This window comes from Erythrolamprus reginae, chromosome 1 (assembly GCF_031021105.1).
Source record: "Erythrolamprus reginae isolate rEryReg1 chromosome 1, rEryReg1.hap1, whole genome shotgun sequence".
Classification (NCBI taxonomy): domain Eukaryota; kingdom Metazoa; phylum Chordata; class Lepidosauria; order Squamata; family Dipsadidae; genus Erythrolamprus; species Erythrolamprus reginae.
The window spans coordinates 186,736,051-186,753,540 of record NC_091950.1 but is presented as its reverse complement, the minus strand read 5'-3'; the positions used below and the strand labels follow the sequence as shown (position 1 = coordinate 186,753,540).

Sequence of the window (17,490 nt, the reverse complement as noted above, 5' to 3'; positions counted from 1 at the left end):
TATAGACCTATATGTATGTGCAAAATGATATACTTTATATACGTATAGTCCAGCCTAAATATATCCTACATGGAATTAAAAAGTGCTTGCTTCTAAATAAACATGTATTGGGTTTCAATCCTACTAATTTACTAAGTGACATTTTTATACAGGCCTATTCATGGACAACTATTCATCAGTGTTGCCAGGGCTACTTAGTGTGAAGTGGGGAGTAAGTTATCATTTTAATTTCCAATTGTTCTAGCTCAGGTGTTTGTGACAGGAAGTTAAACAGGCTCTGATGTTGGATTGGCTTTACTATTGTTTTTTATTGTAACCTGGAATGGATTTTTGTGTCCTCACCCATTTGTGATGTGGTTTGTGGTTCTAATTACTGTTGGTTTTAATTCTTGTATGCAGCCCAGAGCCATTGTTCTGAGACCACTGGCCATATAAATTGACTAAACAAATAAACCTATCAATGCTGGGGAAACCTGAATGATGTCATGCTCCCTAAAATAAACTATGTGGCTCCTTTTGGGGCTGATCTTAAATTCGCTCAAGAACCCTGGTAGAAGCAGCCATGGAAAACAGTGGTCCCTTAGCCTTGAGAAAAGCACAGCAAGCCCCCTCTTAGCAAGATATGATGGGGCTGCTGTTTGGATCAAAGTGCCATTAATTTATTGTTGCTTCAGAATGGCACAATATTAGGAATGCTGGTAGGGAACCTAAAATGAGGATCACCTTCATTGCTCCGTGTAAGGCCATTCATCCTGTGGCACCATCTGAGATGATTCCAGGTGTTTCTTTATGTTACTGCCATTACAAGTAGGACACCAAAATCAAATTTGGGAGGCCTGGAGCCACCCAAATGTGGACCAAACCCAGGGGTGAAATTCCAAAATCTCCTCTACTGGTTCTGCTGAGCATGGCTTGGTGGGTATGGCAGGGGAAGGAAACTGCAAAATCCCCATTTCCTCCCCACCCCTTGGGGAAGGATAATGCAAAATTATTATTTATTAGATTTGTATGCTGCCCCTCTCCGAAGACTCCCCATTCCCTCCCCACTTTTGGGGAAGGATATTGCAAAATCCCCATTCCCTCCCCACTCCAAAGGAAGGATATTGCCAAATCCCCATTCCTGCCCCACTCTGGGGAAAGGATATTGCAAAATCTCCATTCCTATCCCACTCCAAAGAAAGGATATTGCAAAATTCCCATTCCTTCCCCACTCCAAAGGAAAGATATTGCCAAATCTCCATTCCCACCCCATTCCAAGGGAAGGATATTGCCAAATCCCCATTCCTGCCCCACTCTGGGGAAAGGATATTGCAAAATCTCCATTCCTATCCCACTCCAAAGGAAGGATATTGCAAAATCCCCATTCCTTCCCCACTCCAAAGGAAAGATATTGCAAAATTTCCATTCCTATCCCACTCCAAAGGAAGGATAGTGCAAAATCTCCATTCCTATCCCACTCCAAAGGAAGGATAGTGCAAAATCTCCATTCCCACCCCACTCCAAGGGAAGGATATTGCAAAATTCCCATTCCTGCCCCACCCTGAGGCCAGAGGTTGTATTTGCCAGTTGTCCAAACTACTCAAAATTTCCACTACCAGTTCTCCAGTACCTGTTAGAACCTGATGAATTTCACCCATGAACAAACCATTCTGATACTCCATCTTGACAGGGTAGGAGGGGAGGTGAATCTAGGCAACTTACACACATGCAATTAAAATTAACTGAAAAACCCGGGCTGGATTGCCTTTGTTCAAAATTCATTTCAGCATCCCATCCTCATCGCCAGATGTTAAGTTTCTCTACTGAAGTGGCAAGAGATGGTTTAGTGGTTTCAGCTCTTTATTGGTTATTGGTCAGCAAGGCTCTGCTATAGGCAGGGGTTTAAATAGGGTGCCCTTTAACTCAGGAGTCAATACCTGCTTTAGTTCTTGGTCGGACTGGAGTGAAATCTTCCCACCTTCTCAGGACATAACAGGGGATCTTAAATTTAAAATACGGTTAAAATAAAACTGATAAAATAAAATCAGATAAAGAGAGAGAGAGAGGAAAATGTGCGCAGGGAGAAAGTGGGGTATTCTCTAATCCATTAGCAACATCTAAAGTGCCGTGCCCCCATTGGGGCCCCCACCCATCTGTTCAGGACCTTTTGGGAAGGCCAAAGAGTGGGTGCACATTTTAAGTGACAGAAACCTAGTTCTTCAGATGTATGAAAAGGAGATAATCTAAATATGGATCTAGGATGGGGATAACTGGATTAGCCAAATTGGTTAAGAACTTAAATTTGAAGGACGTCTTTGTGACGTCAAAGCTCCACCCATGGAATTCCCTATTGGGATTCCCCACCTTTCCAGCCTCCCGACCGGCCCGACAGCTCCGCGGCTCTTTTAAAAAGCTAACAGCCGGGCGGCGGGGCTTCTCAGCATCCTCCTGAACCTGAACTCCGACCCCGAACTTTTGCCGAACTTCCGGGTTCGGCGTTCAGGAGAATGCTGAGAAGCCCCCTGGCTGTTTCAAAAAGCGACAGCCGGGCGGCGGGGCTTCTCGGCCACCCGAACCTGAACTTTTGCCGAACTTCTGGGTTCGGCGTTCGGGCGGCGGGTTCGTAAGATGGAAAAAGTTCGGAAGAAGAGGCAAAAATTTTCCGAACCCCGGGTTTGTATCTCAGATTGTTCGTATGGCGAGGGGTTCGTATCACGAGGTACCACAGCATTTATTAAATTAGACAAATTAATGAAATATGCTTTTTAAGTTCAAGGCAACAATAAATATTTTGGGGTTTTTAAAAAAAAATCTAAATATTATATCATGCAATGTTTTTTTTTCCTTGTGGATTTTCATGTTAAACTTAGGAAAGCTGCTCTTTTCATAAGACCAATAAAATATACCAATGCTACTAATGCTTCATGGCAGGCAGCGGCGATGGCTGCAGCAACTGCATCCGCAGAATCTAAAGATCCCAGCGCAGGAGGTGGAACGAGGGAATTTTCAGAAAGCTCATCTGAAACATCAAAACTGAGTTCCAAGAGTGCCAAAGAGAGAAGAAATAGAAGGAAGAAGAGAAAACAAAAAGAACAATCTGGTGGAGAGGAAAAAGATGAAGATGAGTTTCACAGATCTGAATCTGAAGACAGTATCAGGAGAAAAAGTTGCCGATTCTCTATTGAAGGGAATAGGTTAACACTAGAACGGAAACATTCTTCTCCCCATCAGGTAAACTGTGGTAACTATGGAAGTTGTAAATGTCTCTTGAAAAAGTGCAGTCTTGTTATGCTGTTCTGGAAGGGGCTGATCTTTTACAAAACAACACTTCGGATTCATGGATGCCAAGAGTATCGGTGGTTATGGAAACGGATGTCCAAACGGATGTCTATGTTGGTTGAGGCAGGCAGGATTCCCTTGGGTACCATTTGTTGGAGGTCAAGGAAAAGGGCGGGTTTTTCCCTCTATTTCTGCTCAAGAGCCCCAGGTAGAATTGGGGGGCCATTGTGTGACACAGGATGCTGGATTCATTGGGCTTTGGCTCGTCTTATGTTCTTATGTACTGTACTTTTGTTCATTTATGTTTGCTACTGGGAAGTTGAAAGCTTTTGTTTTTAAGTCTAGGGTGAGTGTTTTAGGGCAGTGGTTCCCAACCTTTCCAGCTTGGTGGACTGGCGTGGGGAGGGAAGAAGAGACAAATAAATTTGAAATACCATACTCAGTGTTTACACTAACTCCTAATAATTTTGTCATGTTTCTTAAGTTATAAAGTCATGACACTTACGAACTCTACTTTGGTGATAAATTCAGTGGCAACAGATCATAATCCTTAACATTAGCATCAAAGAGATACATTGTATTGCAGGCAAATAATTTTGGATATTGAGAATCAAAGCATTTTTAAAGATAGTGGAAGAGAATGTTTTAATTTATATCATTGAGCTGGAAACTTCCTATTCAAAAAACATTTTTACATTTTTAAGAATCCAACCAGTCTGTAGTACCCTGACCTTTTTCTGCAGACATTTTTGAAAAAGAGATATTCAGAAGTATATTTAGTCAGAAGAATAATTAAATCACATTTGATTAAAGGGGCTTATTCTCAAGTAAGCATGGATAAAATTAGAAGCCCTAGCACAGGTAGTAAACTAATTTTGATCTCAGGTATTGGGAAGGAGAGATATTGAATTGTTGGATATTTGAAGGTTTTTGTCTCAAGTTTCCCTCTTTCAGTAGCAGCAACTCAGTGAAATGCAAAGATAGGAATTCCTAGAGCAAAATCTATCATAAAAAAGGACTGTCTGGGACTATATTTGCATTCTGTATGCATGAGTGGAGAAGAGAATCCTTTCTTTTTATCGATGGAGGTCAGGACTTAAATGGTTTGCAAACGTTATTTATTTATTTTATTTATTTATCTTTTCTTACAGTCTTTGCTGAGCATGCGTGGCTCACTATTTTCTCCACGGCGCAACAGCAGAACAAGCCTTTTCAGCTTCAGAGGTAGAGCAAAGGATATAGGATCAGAGAATGACTTTGCTGATGATGAACACAGCACTTTTGAAGATAACGATAGCAGAAGAGATTCTCTCTTTGTGCCGCGCAGACATGGTGAACGGCGCAACAGTAACATTAGTCAGGCCAGTAGGTCATCCAGGATTCTGGCACTGTTTCCAGTGAATGGGAAGATGCACAGCACTGTGGATTGCAATGGGGTGGTATCCTTGGTTGGTGGACCATCTGTTCCTACATCGCCTGTTGGACAGCTTCTGCCAGAGGTGATAATAGATAAACCAGCTACTGATGACAATGTAAGGAAGTTTTAAATAGTTCAGGCATGGTGACCTTTTCTTAATGCACCAGCCAGTGTTTCTACAGAATGGAATCCCTGGGAATGATCCTTGGTTGGTCAAGCTGTGAATGCTCCTGCATCTTGTAATATTTTTTAATCTACTAATAAAATCAGTCTTAAACATTGAAATTTGCAATACAGTGGGGGGGGGGAGTATGTGGAGAATGTGCAAAATATTTTGCTTTGTGTGTTTTATATTCAGAAAAACCTTGCCATATCTTATTTATCTGGCTCTGAATTAATATTGTCTGGCCAGGAACATCTTTCTCCGTAACCAAAAGGAAGTTAAATCTTTTGATGCCATATGGACTCTGCCTTGGTTGTGAACATTTGATTACATTCTGTCTCATGAACATCATTGCAACATATAAACAATATGGCTAAAAGTTCTGGTTGCCCAAACATTGGTAAAATCACTCCAAAATTTCACTTTATATATTGAGCATTTTCATGCGTCTTTTAATCTGATGTTTAATCTTTGGCGGATGAAACAAATATATCTAATCGAAATACCATATTACTGTACATACATTTCAAGTTACAGTGTGCCAAATATGTGTTCTTCTTTAGACATACATTTTATCTTTCTATATAGAAAAAAAATGGTCTTTTATGCCAATTTAGGGAAGCATGACAATGCTGGATATTATTTTTCATTTCTTTTGATTAATCCTGAACAAAAAGCTTGCTGTCCATCTTAAATCCAAAAAATAAGCAAGTAACATGTCATTATTTTCCCACATCATCTAATGTTTATTGATAACCTGGAATTATGCCATAATCCTACATATGGGAAATGTTCACAAGTAAATGATTATAGATTTATAGCTGATGACTGATAAATTGCAAGTTATTTTTTCTCCCACAAAGTGTCATTAAAAAAAAAGATAGGGTGTTTGCAGAAGATAGAATAAATCTCAACTGTAGTTGTAGATGTAAATTTGGCAAAGTTTAATATGTTTTCCAAGGCTACAGTCCTACACAGTGGATGCAAATCTCAATGAAATTCAAGTTGAAATGGATAGGTAAGTGGGATTTTGCAAAGCTAACAAGGATAAACAAGACATGTTGAGAAATAAATTTGAAACAATGATGGAAAGTTTCTTGAAGATCATTTGAGAAGGACAACAAAGGAGTTGTTGAAATGAGAGCAGGTTTTTTACAACTATCTAACAATGTACTGAAATACCAGGTTAATAATTCAATAAGTAGCAAATGTTTGGCATGAAAGACTAAACATAATTCAAAAGCATGATGCATGGGTGTCTTCAAAATAAGAGATTCTTTGTATGACTTGTTATCTTGAACTGCCATTTTCAGGATAATCTTACATTATGCCTTCTGTTTTTTCAGGCCACAACAACGGAAACAGAATTGAAAAAAAGAAGATCGAGCTCTTTCCATATTTCTATGGACTTTTTGGAAAACCCCGTACTAGGAGAAAGAGCCATGAGTGTGGCTAGTATACTCACAAACACTATGGAAGGTACAGATGTAGTGATGGCAAGGGATTCAGCTATCAAGGGGTTCATTTTTTTTAATCTAGGGTCGGGATGATCAAACAAATCAAGCACAAAACTGAAAACACAGACAAAAATACAGTAGAGTCTTGGTTATCCGTCCTTCGATAATCCGACATTTTGGATTATCCAACTTTGCAGCTACTTGGGGGCATGGCTGTTGGCATTTCAGTGCCCCCCAGAAATTCCCCCAAATGTGGCAGCCACAATGGGGAAGCCAGCAGAGGGGAGGGAAGCGGGCGAGCGGGTAAGAGAGCGGAGAAGGGAAGCGGGTGAGTGAGCAAGAGAGCCAAGGAGGGAAGCGGTTGAGTGAGAGAGCCGAGGAGTGAAGCAGGTGGGAGAACCACAGTAGAGTCTGGATTATCCAACATTTTCAGCTATCCAACTATCAGCCCACCCGTTTATGTTGGATAACCAAGTCTCTATTATATAAGGAATAACCATTATTTTTTACAAGAGAGTTTAATGGGGGAAGGGGGAAATCCTATATTCTGTAATAACAATATCAAGCTTCTATAATATAAGAACAATTTGGACACAGAGTCTTGTCTCGCAGTCACTCACACCCTCATCACCTCGAGTTTTGACTACAGCAATGCCCTCTACATGGGGCTACCTTTAAAAAACGTTTGGAGACTGCGGATAGTGCAAAATGCAGCCGGGTGAGCTGTCATGGGCCTCCCAAGATATGCCCATATCTCACCCTCATTCCATGAGCTGCATTGGCTGCTGATTGGTCTCCGAATGCAATTTAAAGTGTTGGTTATGACCTATAAAGCCCTAGATGGCTTAGGACCAGATTACCTATGGGACAGTCTTCTGCCTCATGTATCTCAGTCGCCAATTAGGTCCCACAGAGGTGGCCTTCTCCAGGTCCCATCAGCCAGGCAGGGCCTGGCCCTTTGGAATCAACTCCCACCAGAGATTTTAAAACCTTTTCGCAAGCTTTTAAAAGCTCATCTTTGCCGGCAGGCCTGGGGGCCATTGGGTGTTAACACTTTGCTCCAGCTGATGATATGGATATATATGATGGGATGAATGTGGATGAGTGTTTTTTAAGAGCTAGGATTTTTGGTCTGCATTTTAGATTTGGATTTCTTATATGTTCTACTTTTGTATTTTTGTATTGATTCTTGTTGTGAGTCGCCCAAAGTCTATGGAGAAGGACGGCATAGAAGTCCAAGAATGAATGAGTGAATGAATGAATGAATGTTTGGTTTTTATTATTTGCTTTCTAATTTTAGAGATCCCTGTTTAAAATCAGTGATCTGAATAGAAGTCATGGCAATGAAACTATGGTCCTGCTTCTTGTGAATTAAGTATTTTGAGTAGACACAAAGTAGTAAAATTGTTTATATTACATTTCTCACATGTCCAAATCTCTCTTCCAGTATAACTTTTTTCTTTATTCATACTTAAAAGTTGAAAAAAACAAAACCAATAAATGATAACCTTTCGTTTTATTTTTAAACAGAACTTGAAGAGTCACGACAGAAATGCCCACCTTGTTGGTACAAATTTGCAAACATTTTCTTAATCTGGGACTGCTGCCCGAATTGGCTGAAAATAAAGCATGTTGTTAACATCATAGTGATGGATCCATTTGTTGACCTCGCTATTACAATTTGCATTGTTTTAAATACGTTGTTCATGGCAATGGAACATTATCCAATGACAGAAAGATTTGCTGAAGTACTTAATGTTGGAAACTTGGTGAGCTTGAATATTGTACCTTTAATTAATGTTTCTTCTAATGATGTTGTTAACTCTTTACTAAATGAAGAGGTAAAATCTCTTTTAAAAAGGAAATGAGTGGCCTTAATTACTGGATAGATATGGTTAGCAATATATAGGTGAAACTTGAAAAATTATCATACAATATAATGCAAAAGTTCATTTATTTCAGTAATGCAACTTAAAAGGTGAAACGTAATAAATGAGAGAGACTCATTACATGCAAGGGAAGATAGTTCAAGCCGTGATTTGTCATAATTGTGATGATTATGGGATTCAGCTCATGAAAACCGAATGCCCTCCATCTCAGAAAATTAGAATATTAGATGTGATCAATAAAACAAGGGTTGTACATAGAACAATATAGGACTTCTGAAAAGTATAAGCATGCATATGTACCGGTACTCAGTACTTGGTTTGGGACTCTTTTGCAGCAATTACTCCCTCAATGTGGTGCGGCATGGAAGCTATCAGCCTGCGGCACTGCTGAGGTGTTATGGAAGACCAGGATGTTTCAATAGCAGCCTTTAGCTCTTCTACATTGTTTAGTCTCATGTCTCTCATCCTATCTCTTGGCTTGTTCAGGTCAGACGGGTTTGCTGCCCAATCAAGCACAGTAATACCATAGTCATTGAACTAGGTTTTGGTGCTTTTGGCAGTGTGGGCAAGGGCCAAATCCTGCTGGAAAATTGAAGCTGGCATCCTCATAAAGCTCGTCTGAGGACAGAAACATGAAGTGCTTCAAAATCTCCTGGTAGACGACTGCATTGTCCCTGAACTTAATGAAGCACAATGGACCAAGACCAGCAGATGATATGGCTCCCCAAATCATCAGAGACTGGAAACTTTTGTATCTTATTTGAAAACCAAGGACCCAGAGTATGGAGGAAAAATGGAGAGGCACCTACAGCAAGATGCTTGAAGTCTAGTGTAAAGTTTCCATATCATAGCTTGAACTATCTTACCTTGCATGTAATGAGTCTTTCTCGTATATTACGTTTCACCTTTTAATTTGCATTACTGATATAAATGAACTTTTGCACGATATTCTAATTTTTTGAGTTTCATCTGTACACTGAGTACTATTTTCTTTTTAAAAGTACACAGTATTTTTTCTCCTTATATATACAGTATCAAAATAATGCTTTAATATGTAAAATATCAGAATTGCAAAAATATTAACCTTTTATTAATCAAACATTAATATTTTATATGTTGTTTTATATCACTTATAACACTTTCGTGGCTTGACTTCAGTGTGATAACAAAGGAGGTGAAACAATGTTTTTAAAGAATGCTTTTAAATGAAAAATATCGGAGTTACAAAAATATTAACGTTTTATGAATCAAAACATTAATATTTTATGTGTTGCTTTATATCACTTATAACACTTGGAACAAAAGTACATTGATAATGCAACAATCACAGTGTAATGGACAAGCAATGGACAAGCAAATTTTTGAATTTATATGGCCCTACTAAACTCAATCAAGCCTTCATCGCACCTAATTTCTACATTACAAGAAATAATCAGAAATAATCAGAAATAATTCTGATTGCCACTGCAACCTAAATATCAAGGTACCACAACAAATTTATGAGTATTATGCTCCCTTTATGACATTCCAATTTCTCATTGTTCATATAGGAATCTACCCATTATTACTGAAATCTTGCACTAATTCCAAGCTAATTGTGGAGTTTTCTCCTTCCAGAGTTTTCACTGCTGATGATTTTAAGTCACTTTTCCTAATTGTCTTTAAACTGAGACTGTGTAATCTAATTTTACTTTACCAACTGGGATCAATGTAAGTAAAAACTAAACTCATATGGAAATGACACAAAAAGCAGTTTAAAACCAGCAGAAGAAAAATCTTACAGCCAAGTATGTGAGGGAGGAAGCTGAAAGATGAAAATTGTCATTTCCAGATAGTTACAAAATGTAGAACTGTGTCTGCACACACATTTAGAGATGATATTTGATTGCTGCCCATTGAATTACCTATCTGAGCAGCGTGTTGCTCTAAGGAAAATAAAAGACAGTCCAATCCTAACATTTATAGCTATCTTTACAGTTGCTTTGGTATAAATCATTGCTCTCCTGTTCAAAATCTCAACAAATTATTAGCAGAGAAAACCTCATGCAAGTTTCCAGTATCATTCCTTTAGTTCTTTCATGCTGTTTTAAAATGATATTAAAGAACACAACACGTTTGGAGACATAATGAATAAGAAAATCAGAATAAATCTATCAAAGCATTTGTTAGCTTTTGGAAATTGATAAATCTTCCTTTCACATTTTAGGTTTTCACTGGAATCTTCACAGGAGAAATGTTTCTTAAATTAGTAGCCAAGGATCCATATTATTATTTCCAAGAAGGCTGGAATATTTTTGATGGTTTTATTGTCACTCTTAGTTTGGTTGAACTTGGCCTAGCAAATGTAGAAGGACTCTCAGTTCTCCGATCGTTCAGACTGGTAAATTATTTCATTTACCAAATACAAGTATATGTACATCATCTTTAGCCATTCAGAATGCTAAAATTAATTGATTTTGATGTTGAACCACAATTTCAAACTCTTCTTTCTCAATGCTCAAAATTCTGATGCTTGCATCTGATAGCAATCATTTGTAGAGTCATATGTTTTTAAGATAGCCACTGCAAATCCTTTAGATCTGTTCCAGCAGGATTGGGATGGTAGTATGGCAGAAGGGGAAATGTTACAAAAAATTGTTGAAGAATGGGAAGGTAGCTTGAATTATCTCAAAACATATTCCATTAATGATAATTTCTGCTAGAAAAAAATACCATTTAGCAAAATCTTTGATTTTCATTTTCTGGTTTTCTGTTGTTTCTCTCAATGGCGGGACTCACAAATAAAACTAAGATTCTTAGCTTTTTTACAGAAGAAGTTTGAATGTAATATATGAGCTATATTGTTCAATATAAGTTTGTTGCACTTTGAAACTAATTATTTGATTTGTACCAGTAAAACCCATTCATAAAGTTAGTCTTAAATGTAAATAGGATTTCAATTTTAAACTCTAAATTATAATGGGGTTTCACCAAAAGAAAATGAATTAAATACTCTTCATTTTAAAATAATGATGGTTGCATTTCAATTGTTGTAATATGTGAATACCAATTTATTTCAGTATAATTTGGCTCCATCTGGCTATTTTTAACTAATTTATCTTGTTACTTACTAAACTTTTTTTGGCCATATATTTGTTTTTCAGTTGCGAGTTTTCAAATTGGCTAAATCTTGGCCAACACTAAATATGCTGATCAAAATTATTGGCAACTCTGTTGGTGCTTTGGGAAATCTGACTTTGGTCCTAGCCATCATTGTCTTCATTTTTGCTGTGGTTGGTATGCAGCTCTTTGGAAAAAGCTACAAGGAATGTGTGTGCAAGATTGCAAAAGATTGTGAACTCCCTCGCTGGCATATGAATGATTTTTTTCACTCTTTCTTGATCGTGTTCCGAGTTCTCTGTGGAGAATGGATAGAAACCATGTGGGACTGTATGGAGGTTGCAGGTCAAGCCATGTGCCTTACAGTCTTCATGATGGTGATGGTAATTGGAAATTTAGTGGTATGTATTTTTTAAAAAAAAATACATTTCTATACGATATTAAGAAGTATTGTCTCTTTAAATATGTTAAGATATCTTCTTTTCAAATAGAATGATTTTTCATGCAATTGTCAAACATTCATCGAAACACTGGAAGTGTTTGGTAAACAAAAATATATTTGCCAACCTGTGAAAATACAGTGATGCTTAAAGGCTTGGGTATCTTTTTGAATTTTCAAACTTTTCCTTAACAAATGAAAGAAGGAGCACAATTATTTAACACATTTGTTTAATTGTGTTTTCTTTCAAGTTTAAAAGTTTCCAAATTTTTACAAGTTTTAGGATTTGTATGGAGAACAGATCACATTTTAGGTTCTCTCTGTGCATAAAAGTTGAATATTCAGTACATTTACTAATTTTTAAACATCACTATAGTTCCCCTCTTTTACAACTTGACTGTGGTATCTATACTCCTTTAAACTACTGTAGGTACTTATTCTGATTAAGATAAAGTCTATCAATTACTGCAATCAATTTCAAAGTTGAATATAAGTAGGAGCACACAAGCATAGACAATTTTTGTTCATGAAATCAATCATTCCTTCTAGTTTCATAAATTAAGATGAAACCTTTACCGGATATTGAACAGTGGACGTTATCAAACAAAATGAAATTCAATGGTAACAAAAGGAAAGTTCCACATTTAAACAAAAAAAAACAGAATGCACAGGAACGGTATATGTGGTGCCTTGCTCAACAGTAGTAACTGTGAGAGGGACCTTGGAGTCCAAGTGGACAACCATTTAAATAGGAGTGTGCAGCAGCTGCCAAAAAAGCCAACACAGTTCTAGGCTGCATTAAAAAACAAGATCATATTAAATGTTAATAACACTTTATAATACCTTAGTAAGGCCACACCTGGAATACTGCATTCAGTTTTGATCACCACAATCTAAAAAGGATGTTGAGACTCTGTTCTGTCGGGCTCTCTGGTAGACTCCTCCCAAAAATTCACAGGTACAAATTTCAGACACACACACGTTTGAAAATTCAAAACAATATTCTTTATAATGAAAATTCACTTAACCTAAGCCCTCTTTTGGTATAGCAAAGAGCACTGGTCTCCAAACAAACTGGTAACTTGTACAAGTCCCTTATCAGTTCTGTGATACTTAGCTTGCAGCTGTGAGGCAATTCACAGTCCTTCTTTCACAAAGTGAAACACACTTTGCTCTGGTTTAATTTCAAAGCGGGGGAAAATCAGCACACAAAAGGTCAAAGTCAGTAAAGCAGTCACGAAACACAACGATCAGATAATCCTCTACAATGGCCAAACCCACAGGCTGCTATTTATAGCAGCTTCACTAATTACCACAGTCCCACCCAACCACAGGTGGCCTCATTTTCTTTGATAATAATCTCTCAGTTGTTGCCTATGCATCGCTCTCTGCATGTGTGGCTGTATCATTAACTCTTGTTCTGAATCCAAGGAGGAGCTAGATAATTTATCTCCTTCTGAGCTGTCTGCCCCACTCTCCTCCCTGTCATTCATGTCTTCTTCGTCAAAGGAGCCTTCGTCAGCAGATTCCACCAGGGGCAAAACAGGCCTGCAGCATGTGGATGTCTCCCCCACATCCACAGTCCTTGGGGCAGGAGCTGGGCCAGAGCTAACCACAACAGACTCTAGAAAGAGTGCAGAGAAGAGCAACAAAGATGATTAGGGGACTGGAGGGCTAAAACATATGAAGAGTGATTGCATTCTTCAGGTTGCAGGAACTGGGTATGTCTAATTTAATGAAAAGAAGAACAAGGGGAGACACGATAGCAGTGTTCCAATATTTCAGGGGCTGCCACAAACAAGAGGGAGTCAAACAAGAAGGCCTCCATAAGTGGTGATCTTCCAAGGCAATGTTACAGAACTTCCATTGCCTCAAAGGCAGTTCTGGGTTTTCTGTGACTTAATCAAAACCAAGTGCCATTTTGGGAGGAGGGTTTCATAAATGAAATTGATTCCATAAGCATCTGTACCCATTCTACCCTAAGTAATACTTTGGTGTAGATTGCCTGGATACGTGTGCTTGGATATGGGTGTGCATGTGTCCTCTTGGTCTTTATCTTGATTAGCACAACCTTAAATGTACACCTTATCTTTATTTTTATAATGTGTGGTTAATGTAGTAGGTTGTAAATCTATTTTTATAATGTGTGGTTGATTAATGAACTAGGTTGTAAGTCTGTAAACCAAGGATGAATTTAAAATAGATTATTTTGGGGTATAGCATCTGCTAATCAAAACCAAGGGTGAATTTTCCTTCTTTTCTTCAGGTGCTGAATCTCTTTTTGGCCTTGCTCTTGAGCTCCTTTAGCGCAGATAACCTTGCTGCTACAGACGATGATAATGAAATGAACAATCTCCAGATTGCAATGGCGAGGATTGATAAGGGAGTAGATTTTATGAAAAGGAAAATCCATGAGTTCATCCAGAAATCCTTTGTCAAAAAGCAAAAAGCTCTAGATGAAATCAAACCTCTCGAAGAGCTCCACAATAAGAACTGCATCTCTAACCACACCATAGAAATCGGCAAAGAGATTGATTATTTTAGAGATAGAAATGGAACCACCACCAGTGGCATAGGCACTGGCAGCAGCGTGGAAAGATACGTGGTAGATGAAAGTGATTACATGTCGTTCATTAACAATCCAAGCCTGACTGTGACTGTACCGATCGCTGTTGGAGAATCTGATTTTGAAAATTTAAATACCGAGGAATTCAGTAGTGAGTCTGATTTGGAAGAAAGCAAAGAAGTAAGATTTGAAATTTATTTATTTGTTTAATATTTATTTATTTATTTATTTATTTATTGGACTTGTATGCCGCCCCTCTCCATGGACTTGGGGCGGCTCACAACATATCAATAAATAACACAATATATAAAATACATCTAAATCCAATTAATATAAATAATCACTTTAAAATATTCTAAGAAAGTTAAACATTTAAAAAAATCATTCATTCAAATACACATTGCAAGCATCATACACATTCAATGGCCAGAAATGCTACTAATATACATGATTCAGGGGATAATAAATATTTCTGAGATGGGAGAATATGAAATATTTTCATGCAAATAGATTAGAATATGAAATCTGCCTCCAATGAATCATTGAAGAATATTCCTCATTTAACAGCTATCTTGTTTTAAGGAACTGTTGCTAAATACTTTTTTTAAAGAAATCATTTTATGACTGATGCATGCATTTATGACCAAATTTCTGCAGCTGTGATTTTAGATCATCTCTTGATCTCTGTCACTCTTGTTCTCTCTCCCCCCCTCTCCTTCCCTTCCTCCCTCCCCCTCTAATATTCATTTAGCAATAATTTCACTTCCAATTTAAGGAACAGGTTGTGGTTGCTAACCAAGAAAAGTATAAATGTATAGTAAGTAAGAATAGTAAGTCAATAAAAGAGATACTTAAAAGAGAATCTACCATCTATTTGTTAATGTTGTTTCTATAAATCTAATCCTTTCTTATACCATAATCCAAATTAGTAGGAAAATGAAATCTTTGAAATGATAGCACAGAGATTTGGGTAGCCTTCAGAAGCATCTTTGGACATCACTGGCTTTTTGCTGGGAATTAGAGATGAGCACTGCCCTTTAGAGTCAGGCATGACTAGCAGGGCAAACCTTTACCTATTTTGAGGGGGGAGGAAATTCAAATTTTTTAAATTGTTTTCAGATTCTTGTCACTCTTTCCAGCTCAACTCGGACAAAGCAAAGACTATTAAGGGAGGGGAAATTAAAATTGATCACAGTTGCCTTGTTTTCATCTACATTTTGGCATGAGTCTAGTAATGTGCAAAATATCAGAGGTATTTTTCTTTTAAATAAAGCAACTGTCTTGAATTAGAACAGCGTGTTTAAGTCCAGGAGCTTGGAAGGAAGAACAGACAATTCACAAATTCCCATATGACAAATTAGTTGGGCTCCCATTTCAAGCAGACCGAAAGTGCAGGCTCCAGTCTTGAAATCATCTGCTTTAATCAACACTAGATCCAATTTTGTACTGGCACCATTTTATGGGGTGATCCCCGAATTCTATAATTTTTATTTATTTTATTTATTTATTTTATTTATTATTCTATAATGCAACCTGTTAAAATCTGTGGCAAAGTATTCTCTGATCTGCAATGATAAAAATCAATAATAACATGACTACTTAAAAATATAACTACTGCAATGTGAGAATTCAGAGTGTGGCATGTTTCCCAGGAAAAATCGAAAACAACCAACAGTCTTTAACTACTTTATACGGCTTCAAAAAAGGTGTCATGCTTAGATGTCGATTATTTTAAAGATTTGATTGCAGCTGTATTTTCCATCTTCTCCTTCATGTTTAATTGGATTTTTATTATGTGTTTGATTCCTCATCGTTTAAACAAAGAAATAGAAACTTTGGATGACTGAACAGAGATAGAAAATGGTGATCTAATCAGCTATTCTTTGTTTTCATTTTCTCTTCTCTCTCACAGGCTTTTATCTTTATTATTTTGGCGTTACCAGGAACATTTTCATTAGTAATCTTCCTCTCTACTTTTATTTGAACTCCTACATTTTTGATTCCCTCTCATATTCTGTTTCTTACTTCTTTAGTCCTTAGTTCTTTCAATATAATTAATGCAGTAACAATTAATGCAGTCTATCTCCAGATTTCCAGTTAAATATGTTTCCTTCTCTCTGTACTTCAAATGCTCTATATGATATTCAACCATCATTGTATTCAAAACGTGGTTGTCTGCAGCCTCATTGTTCCCTGGTTGCTAATTCTTTACCAGCTATTGTATAAACTGCTGTTCTTTTCCTCAAGACACAACGCTATTGTTGTGTAATCATAACTTAGCATTAGGCTTTCATTAACTTTGCTTGAGAAATGAAATTTACCAGGTGTTGTGTGTACTCCCTGTCAGCCGTTGGAATGCTCAGATTCAGAGGGGGAAGGTGAAATGGAACCTGTCAATTTACCTAATTTAGGAGATGAAGAGAATTTTAGAACGTTGAAATGGGAGAAGTGCAAGCTTTCAAGTGAAAGCTTGCACACAGATGTCTCCTCAGACAGCTCTAGCTGTCAAAACTTGAGATAGTTGGATCCAAAATTCAGAAGGTGGCACAAAAGATCAGAAGAGGTTACTGGGAAAAGAGTTTAAGATGCAGTTTAGAGCATAGTTAATTAATTAATTAATTAATTACATCACGCCTGGATGTGGTAATGGTATGGTAATTGCTTTCGTCAATCTGACATCCAGCCAACATGGATGTTTTCAGAAAAGCAGTGAAGGGTGAAGTTATATTGTGTAAGTTATTGCCTTTTTTATTGCCTTTCTAATCAGCCAAGATCAGCCAGGATAATTAAAGCATGCCTCCTCGCAGCCGGTGAAGCAATTATAGAGATTTGTGGTCTAGTTTAGCACGAGAAAACTGAAGAGTAATTCTGCTGCATCACAGAAGTATATTGTACTGAAGTATAAAAAACAAATAGAAGTGTTACTGTTTGAACATTAAGTGTCTGAAGCAAATTATTCAACTATCATTTGACTGGCCTGAACCAGAACACCAGATACCATTAAGAAATCACTAAACATTCATTGATCTGTTTACTGAGTGCACACCTACATGATATTGAGCAGTAAATCTTTCTTTGTCTATCGAGGTACTAAATTAGCATCAATTTCAGAATAATGTCCCTATTTCTCATTAACATTTATCATTTTTCCAAAGAGATCATATAACATCTTAAAAAGATATCTAATGATGGCTGGGCTTTT

At 37.4% G+C, this 17,490-nt stretch overlaps 1 protein-coding gene across 1 annotated transcript in view; it reads left to right on the top strand.

The window, feature by feature from the left end:
* Positions 1 to 17,490, top strand: part of LOC139156275 (sodium channel protein type 1 subunit alpha) — a 149,073-nt gene that overhangs the window by 102,751 nt on the left and 28,832 nt on the right. Inside the window, exons 11-17 of the mRNA XM_070731700.1 lie at positions 2,911 to 3,210; positions 4,410 to 4,790; positions 6,185 to 6,317; positions 7,826 to 8,064; positions 10,391 to 10,564; positions 11,328 to 11,684; positions 13,989 to 14,468. Of these exons, the coding sequence (XP_070587801.1) occupies positions 2,911 to 3,210; positions 4,410 to 4,790; positions 6,185 to 6,317; positions 7,826 to 8,064; positions 10,391 to 10,564; positions 11,328 to 11,684; positions 13,989 to 14,468 (2,064 nt within the window). The remainder of the gene's footprint in view (positions 1 to 2,910; positions 3,211 to 4,409; positions 4,791 to 6,184; positions 6,318 to 7,825; positions 8,065 to 10,390; positions 10,565 to 11,327; positions 11,685 to 13,988; positions 14,469 to 17,490) is intronic.